We start from the raw sequence: 8,484 nt of genomic DNA, 5'->3' as shown, positions 1-8,484 counted from the left end.
GGAAGATTCAGCAACGCTGATTTGGTTATAGTGAAGAGACAGTTGAAAGAAATGGAAGAATCTGTCTTGCAGCTTGAAAACACAAACGAGATTCTGTCCAAGGAAATTGAGGAGACCGGAGATGCCAGAGATATATACAGAAAGGTGGTCGTGGAGAAGTCAAAAAACGGGTCTGAGAAGATAGAGCAGCTGCAAAATAAATTGCAGAACATAGAGCAAGCAGTGCTGAAGCTTGAAGATGGCACCAAAAGCAAAGGAAGCAAAATGCTTTCAGAGACTAGGACAGTGATTCTTTTGAGAGACATTATTCACAAGAGCGGGAAAAGAACTGCAAGAAAGAAGAAAAACCGGTTCTGCGGGTGTATAAGATCTTCAACTAATGAAGAGTAGGGTGTTTCATAAGGTAATAATGAACTCTAGTAGTATTAGTATGGTGTCTGAAATATCTTAGCAATTAGCGTAAGATGTATTTTAAAATAAAGCTAGAGCTGGGGTTGAATGAGTAAATGGCAGCACTTGGATTTTCAGAATATGTTTCACTACCTCTTCTATACTTCAGTGGACAAGAATTTCAAAAGAGGAAACCTATATATTACAAGAAATGTTTGGTTTGTGTTGTGAAGAACATGATGGATTGACATCTTTATTACACAACCACTAAACTACAGACATAAAGTGTGCTAAGTGCTAACTTACTACCAACTAGAAGTTAACTTTTATCATCTTGAAAAAGATTCAAAGAATTTTCATAGGTACATCAACCAAATGGCTTCAGTGTTGGGGAGTGAGCGAAGGAAACGATGGAATTGACTGCAGTATCAGTTTCCTCCCGCCACTTCTTCTCCCTGAGATTGAACCTGAGCTAGATGATTCCATATGAGGAGGAGAGACCCTCTTACCGTTGGGAGAGACACTCTTGATGTTAGGTATAGGGGAGTGGATGAGAATCTCAGGCATTTCTTCCGCTCTATCCTCTGCAACTGTCTCGAATGACTTCTCCATCCGGGATTGAGTTAAATCAATATCTGGTTTTCTTATATATTGACTGTTAAATATCCCTGAAGAAGATCCACCTCCAAGAAGAGATTGTGGAGGAGGCATTCTGTTCTTAGATGATGAGAAAGGTAGTAATTCAACCAATTCTTGTCTGCAAAAAGATAACAAATACAGCTATTCAGGTGATATAAACTCACATCAAGAATCCTTTTAAACTTGAGATTTTACCTGTAAATTGGCGTTGGTGTCGTAGGTAGAGCTGAACTCGCCTCCTTTCTCATTAAAAACTCAGTGTTCTGTTGGCTTTTGGCTGTTCTGTATTTCTCAGATGTTTCATTTTCCTCCTCTTGTTCAGCTTCCATGTCAACAATGGAAGACCCTGAGATATACATTAAGTAAAATCAGAACCAGAAAGAGAGCTTAAAGGTTATTAGTATTGAAAACTCAGAAGCAGAGAAGCTAACCATCTTTGCGGCCGAATTTGTTCTTACATCCTTCACATCTACAGTTTATGGAACAGCCCACACCACCCTTTAAAGAAACATCAGACCAAAATATAGGTGTCAGACCAGAGGAAGTTAACCACAGATCTACTGGAAGTACAATGATGGCAGAAAATAAAAACCTGATAGCATTCACAATATTTTTTCAAACAGTTTGATTTCTTGCAGTTGCAGCCACGTTTATGGCGAGCAGAAGCTGGAGTTTTGCTTGCATCATCCTGTGTGTCAGTTTAATATTATGATCACTTCAAGCAAGATGATAGATGTATTGATGTAAAGCACTAAAAAGATGGGGAAAAAGATCATACCCCGGTTTCAAGAACCGAGTCAGAGTTCCTAATGACTTTAGGAGCAAATGCAAGTGGATTCCGAGATTCAATCTGTTTTCGAGTAGCCAAGACAGTATCTTCATGAATAGGCTTATTGAAGCAGTCTATACATGAACATGGCTCTATGCAATAGACTCCAGCAGCAAAACATTCACAATAACTGCACACAAACATCAAGAGAGACTCAAAACACCAAACCTTTTTTAGCCAAAGATCAACAAGAAGTGGAACTTGGAGCTTACAGTTTCAAACACTTGGACTTTTTGCAGTTGCATCTCTTACACGAGTCGCCTTCTCCAGAATCCAACTTAACTCTGTGTGTTTATTTATCATGCCAACAGTTAGTAAGACAGAAAATAAAAGTAATCTACAGAGATTAGTTATTCTCAGAGCAACAAACTTACCTCTTCTTCTTAGGGCTGCTCAAATTCAACTCTTGCAAGGCTGGTTCAACGGGAACATCTTGATCTGCATCTTCCCGGGTTTCATTTTCTGTTTGGTCCAAAGTTTCTTGCAATGTACTAGAGATGGAGCTTTGTAAACCCACTTGTATATTCCCAGAACATGAGTAGTCCTGAGTTACATTGGTTTTACAATCCTTTGAGGACATTGCAATTGCATTTAAATGAAGACCAATACTCGGTACAATACATCTCGATGAAGATTCACAAGCCGCGGTGTTGTTCTCACTCAATGTTTGCTTATTCCCTGGCATCTCAAAGTCTAGGCAGCGTCTTCTTATACCACGGTGCAAGAATGAAACAGCCTATCACACACAAAAACAAACACAAAGAAGACAAATCTTTCAGAGATAGTAATCATTATAAGACACTAAATATAACTAAATGAGATATCATTCCTTAGTTTACCTCATAAGGAATCGCATCTGAGGATTCAAGTTTCTTGTTTGCATCGGGCTGCATTGTTTGCATTCCCACACCAGTGTTAAAACGTGCTTCGGAGGTTGAAGCTCTCTGCATCATAAAGCATCTAAAAGCCTCTGAAGCATCAGGTGAGTCGAAGATTAAAAGCTCAGAAGCATCTGAAATCAAACTTTCCCAATCCGGAGTTTCGGTTTTCCCTTGAACATTATCAAACATCTTCGGCTGCAGCTCCATTCCTGCACCCTCACAAGAACCATTCCCTCCTTGAGTAGGAGCGTACGGGACAAGCGAAAGTTCGGTAGTACTATCTCTACCATAGGGTGAAGCAACTGGACTACCAGGATTCGTTTGTGGCAAAACTTTTTCAACTGAAGTTTCCTCTGGCTTGGAAGCATCATCAACGTTGACATCTTTTGTATCTTCTGCTGCTTCTTCTGAGACTGATTCATTAGAAGTAGACTCGTCTTCTCGGGATTCAGTGGGGTTGGTAGGGTGAGAAGAAGAAGAAGAAGAGTTGTGAGTCTTGAAGAATCTGGACTCTTTGTGAGAAGAAGTAAGGTGTGGTGAGGTGAAAACAGAAGGAGGGGAAGTGAAATTCAAAGAGCTAAACTGGTGAGGGTTTTGAATGGATTTGACTGGTCTTATTGGTGACAAACTGTTTATGTAGTTGAACACTGGTGAATCCTGCATTTTCAGACAATGTAATTAAGGTCACAGATTCCAAATTTAAGAATATCAAGAAACAGAACAGATTCCAAATTGTAATGAATTGGGGATATGATTGATCAGATTCTTAACACTTCACTATGAAAATTAAACAACTGAAGCCGTAAAAGTAAAGCAAATCTAAAAAATTACCTAAATTATGAAATTTTTTTTTGGTATATTAAGAGTAAAAGCAAATATCACAGATTCAAATTAAGAAACTCAAAAACAGAACAGAAACAAAAAAAAAGTACAGATTTTGTAGTGAGTTGGAGATAACTGATGATCATAATTAACAACACTTCAGTCAGTGTTAAAAGTGACCAAACTGAAACCGTCAAAGTCAAACAAATCTAAAACCAGTTACAGTTGTGTTCTGTCTTTGAACTAACTGCATTGACTTCTCAAACGCAAAACCATTTAAAAAAAAAAAACAAATGAATTGAAAAAAATTGGTACATTAAACCTATGAAATCTGGATTTGCTTAACAATAACAAAAGTAAAAAAAAAAAAATCAAAGATGGGCACCAAATTTTTTGAGAATTGGCACTAAACACAAAAAAAAACCGCAAAAACATTTATTAAAAAAAAAACAAAACACAGAACTTTGACCAAAACGATCTATAATTAAGTTTTTAAAGAGAGAAAGAAAAAAAACCTCAAATCTGGATTTGGAATTTGGAGTTCCGATCTGGGTGATACTCTTCTGAGGCGTATCCATTTTCCAACAAACAAACAAAAACACAATCACATCCACTCACACAACACACAAAACACTCTCTCTCTCTTTCTTATCTCTGATGAATATTTAACTTTCTCTCTCTCTCTCTCTTACTACGACTTATTATTAGTGGAAGAAGATGAAGGAGGAGGAGGAGGAGGAGAGGTATTCAAACAAGAGCAAAGGCGGGAAATGGGGGACTATTTGTCAGAAACAAGACCCACCACCACTTCTCCCAACTTTTCCCCTAACACCTGTCTCTCTTTCTCTGTATTTTATACAACAAGTGTCTCCCCATATATGTATAAATAATTATGTATTTGTATAAGTAAGTGAATAATGAATCTTTGATACTTTGCTTTGTCTGCAATCTAGTAGCCCCAACCCAACTAATAAGTACAGTAATATACTCCCTCGATTCCTAAAACCCTTTAAATAAAGTAACGGACACCAGTTTTTTCTTTTTCTTTTCTCTGTCTTATTTTTATTATTTATTATTGGAAAGAAAAATATTAATAAAATAAGGAATTATGGGAATTAGTAGTTTACACAGTTCTATTATTCACTCTGCTCTGCTTCTCTTTTGTTTGCATGCAATAAAAAAATCTGATTTCCTCTCTTTTTTTAATTGGTTTATCTACAATGCAATTTTCCAGTAATAAAGAATAAGTCTTTGTTTTTATAATGTTGAAAAAAGCAAGTCTTAGTTAATTTGCCAATAATAAAGAATAGTTCTTTGTGTTTTATAATGTTGAAAGAAGAAAATAAACAAGTCTTCATTTATAATTAAAGACTATAAATTTCATGCAAATAAATAAATCTATTAGTATAGTAGTAGTATTAGTAGGTTCTTTTCTTTTATAACAAAGATAAAGGTTTTATCCGAAATAAGTCATGCACGTTTGTTAGGGGAGACTTGGTGAGAAGAAGATTAATAAAATTATAAAAAAGACTGTGACTGACAGAGAGGATAGTTAAAAGGAGCACATTTATAAGGCTAAAACTGGGAGAATTATCTCCTGTTAAAGAAAGATCCACTGAAATAATCTGCTAATCACGAGACATCCTTTATGGTCAAATTATTCAGAATAATAATAATTAATGACTAATAACGCTCAATAAAATCAAGTACATTATTGCATAAAATTGTCTGTTCTTGTCATAAACATTAAAAATTCGTGTACCAATCTGTTTGACTAATTTATGATTACTTTGTAATTACCCGAACACGCCTCTAACAAAATTAAGATGAAGAAATCAATAAGAACATGATTGCATGCATTTTTTTGTTTTTAGAATAATTTTTCCATACCAAAACTGTTATCCATGTGAGTCATGTGACGATCATTAGCTCATCAAATTACCTTGTACAAAATAAGTTATGTTATCAATTATCATTAATATTCACAATTACACAAGATCATAGGTTATAAAAATGTACATAGAGCCGGGCTATGATGGAGCATATTGTTTTAATGGTTTTCCACCACAACAAGGGATATTAGTAATAAATAGCCAAAAACATGCCTTCCCCGTGACGCCTTTAAAGTTTAAAAGACGTATGATAATATAAAATCGCCGGTGGGGTTACGTTGTTGTTGTTACTACGTGATTTTTTTCGAGGAAGTTACATTTATATCCATGTCCTTATCTTGCAACCATAATGTTGTCCTATGGGTACCTTCGGAATTAACAAAAATGACAGCTAGACGTTATGTGACCTTGGGCGGGAAAATGGATTTGTAACGAAGGAGTCAAGGAGGGATGTTCATGTACGTTTGGGTTATGGTGCGCTATTGAGATTGGTGGGATCTGATGTATGATAAGATAGATAGACACGTGGGTGGGTGCTATTGACTAAATTTGGCTTCGAAAGTTACGGTGTACCGTGTACGATCGTCTGAACTACGTGGACTTGTAACCAAGATCTTGTGTCTACCATCCATCGTACGTACTCCGTGCTCTTTGCATTGGTGAAAGAGAGAACACACGTCAAACCGGCGTACTAATTTTTGTTCGAATTGAACGAATGCTACATAATGATTGAAGAATTGAAGATATATTATGTTATTAAATAGGCTAATTTTTTTTGTCGGAATAAATAGACTAATTTTGACACTTATATGTAAAACTAAAGAGTATCGATCATCCGATTACGAGTAGGAGAAGTAGAGAACTGAATCAAACCAAACTACAACTAATGCATGTTTTTAAGATAATACGTTGCCTACTTCTCTTCCTAATCGAAAATTATTAGCCCTTCAATTTTGTAGTCGCTTGTTCTCACCAGAGTAGTACGTTACATCTTTTTTGCTTTCTTTTATAAATTTTCTCATCGTATATTATTTATTCTTGTAATCTTCGATATCTGTAATGCCCCCGAACCGTCTTATACCCAGACGAGGACATGAACAGCCGCGGAACGTCATATATGGGAACTGCACCCGGGTGGTCCGGCCGAGAGACGGAAACTGCAGCTTTCCGACCAGTCCTCGCAGTCCTGGCGCGTTGTGTTGGCACGGACAAGCCCAATGTATCGAATGCAACTTGCCATGTTTTCCCAAAACCGAATATATTACTTTAATAAATTATCACATTAAAAGAATAAGTTATCAAAGCAATATACATAAATAGTTGGATACTTTCATAGAATACATCTTAGTAAAAATATAGGTTTTTACAAAAACACAGAAAATCCCTATCCGGTACCCTAAAGTTTGCTCCAGCTCTAAGCCCTTCCTAGACTTCCTGCAAGACAAATATTTATCAGATTACTCAGTGAGCCTTGGTACCCCTTCCCTAAACATGCTTCTACGATTCCCCACCCCGACTACCCCAACGAGTAAGGAAACAAGCAAGGCAAGCAATCAAAGCTACACAACGGAAACAATAGCAGAAGCGATTAACAAACAAGCAAGCAAGAGGGTTAGTTCAATCAAGACTCGAGTCGATTAACCTATACTTTTTACTCCTACGCGACAAACAAAGACGACTAGAATACAACAAGGGTAACTTGAATACTCTAGACTCTTTCGCCTATACAACACAAGATGACTAGAATAATCAATGAATACTCGACTACCCTAGACTCTTTCATGTATGGGCCCTCGATAATCTGTTCCATTCCAACCACTTCCCATGCTGAAACCACTAAGGTAACCAGCATAAGTCAACAACAAGCTACAACGTCTTGTAGCGGTCACTCTAGTAGCTAGGTAGACGTGACTTTGTCCCGAGCGAGTGGTCATTGAGAACTCTCGCGAGACAACCAACTACACTTGAAAACAGAAGATCGACTACTCAATCCTAGCTACGACTCGAGAAGAATAACTAATATAATTCAAGAGACTAGCTAAGACAAGTACTACAACTCAAAGAGTTAATAAAAACGCTAAGAGATTAGTACTACAACACAAGCAATTCAACCAAGAAATCAAGCAAGCAAGCAAGAAAATCAAGCAAGAAACTCACGCAACAATCAACTAGCAGCAAGAAATAAAATTCAAGCAACCTAGATTGTTCTACATGCATGCAATCCACTTATCCGATTTTTAAGCAAGAATTATTGCAAGTAAAAATCTACCAATTTAATTATGCATGCAAGTCCATGGTCCAAATTTTAAGCAAGCCAAATTTGCTAAAATGCATCAAATTCATCATGAAAATATGCAGCTCAATTCTCCAATTCTCCACATGCATGGTGATTCCTAGCAAAAATTCAATGTGATTAACAAGAATCTAGCATGAATCCTACCATATTACGCATGCAACATCTAACTAGTTCAAGCATGAATCTAGTCTAAATGCAGCAAGCAATGGGTACGTACATGGTCCATAGGATCCATGCAGAACCCCACACAAAATCACCACAGAACTCACAGAGATTTAGCAGATTGATGATCGGACTTCACGGCACCACAGATCAGACAACTTCCCTCTCGCGTCCAACGGCTTCCAACTGCATCCGAACAGCGTCACTTGATCAGCGTCCCGACAGCGTCTCGCCTCGTCTTCGAACAGCGGCTCTCTTCGTCTTCGAGAGAGAGCAACACTTAGAGAAATTTTTGTAATTTTCTCTCTTGAGCAAGGTGTTTCGAAAATGAGAGCTTAAGCCTCCTTATATAGAGCATTTGGGCGGTGCTACTCGTCAATGCATGGTGAGCACATGGCTAGCTTTTCTTCCACTCCTTTGGGCAAAACTTAGTGTGCAAGTCTCTCTTCCACAGAATCTTCATTATTCCCTTGCATGAATTTGCATTAGTTGATTCCTAAGAGAAAATCTTCTCTTGTCTCCCACTTTTGGTGCATGAAGGCTTATTGGCTAATTCCTTAGGAACTAATGATT

The 8,484-nt window shown here is 37.3% G+C and overlaps 2 protein-coding genes across 2 annotated transcripts in view; one reads left to right on the top strand and one right to left on the bottom strand.

Annotated features, from left to right (window-relative positions):
* The window catches only part of LOC104723700 (protein NETWORKED 1B-like), a 7,588-nt gene extending 7,058 nt beyond the window's left edge, over window positions 1–530 (top strand). The window contains exon 6 of the mRNA XM_010442093.2: window positions 25–530. Coding sequence (XP_010440395.1) covers window positions 25–390 — 366 coding nt within the window. The 3' untranslated portion in view covers window positions 391–530. The remainder of the gene's footprint in view (window positions 1–24) is intronic.
* On the bottom strand, window positions 577–4,504 carry LOC104723699 (protein tesmin/TSO1-like CXC 2). Its single transcript, XM_010442091.2, has 9 exons — window positions 4,077–4,504; window positions 2,698–3,396; window positions 2,233–2,594; window positions 2,071–2,142; window positions 1,808–1,988; window positions 1,622–1,717; window positions 1,461–1,527; window positions 1,225–1,375; window positions 577–1,147 (listed from the first exon to the last, which is right to left on the bottom strand). Exons 1-9 carry the CDS (start codon window positions 4,137–4,139, stop codon window positions 772–774), a joined length of 2,067 nt encoding a protein of 688 aa, XP_010440393.1. The 5' UTR covers window positions 4,140–4,504; the 3' UTR covers window positions 577–771.

This window comes from Camelina sativa, chromosome 11, assembly GCF_000633955.1.
Source record: "Camelina sativa cultivar DH55 chromosome 11, Cs, whole genome shotgun sequence".
Lineage (NCBI taxonomy): Eukaryota > Viridiplantae > Streptophyta > Magnoliopsida > Brassicales > Brassicaceae > Camelina > Camelina sativa.
The sequence above is the reverse complement of the archived record's forward strand: the minus strand, read 5'-3'. Positions and strand labels throughout refer to the sequence as shown.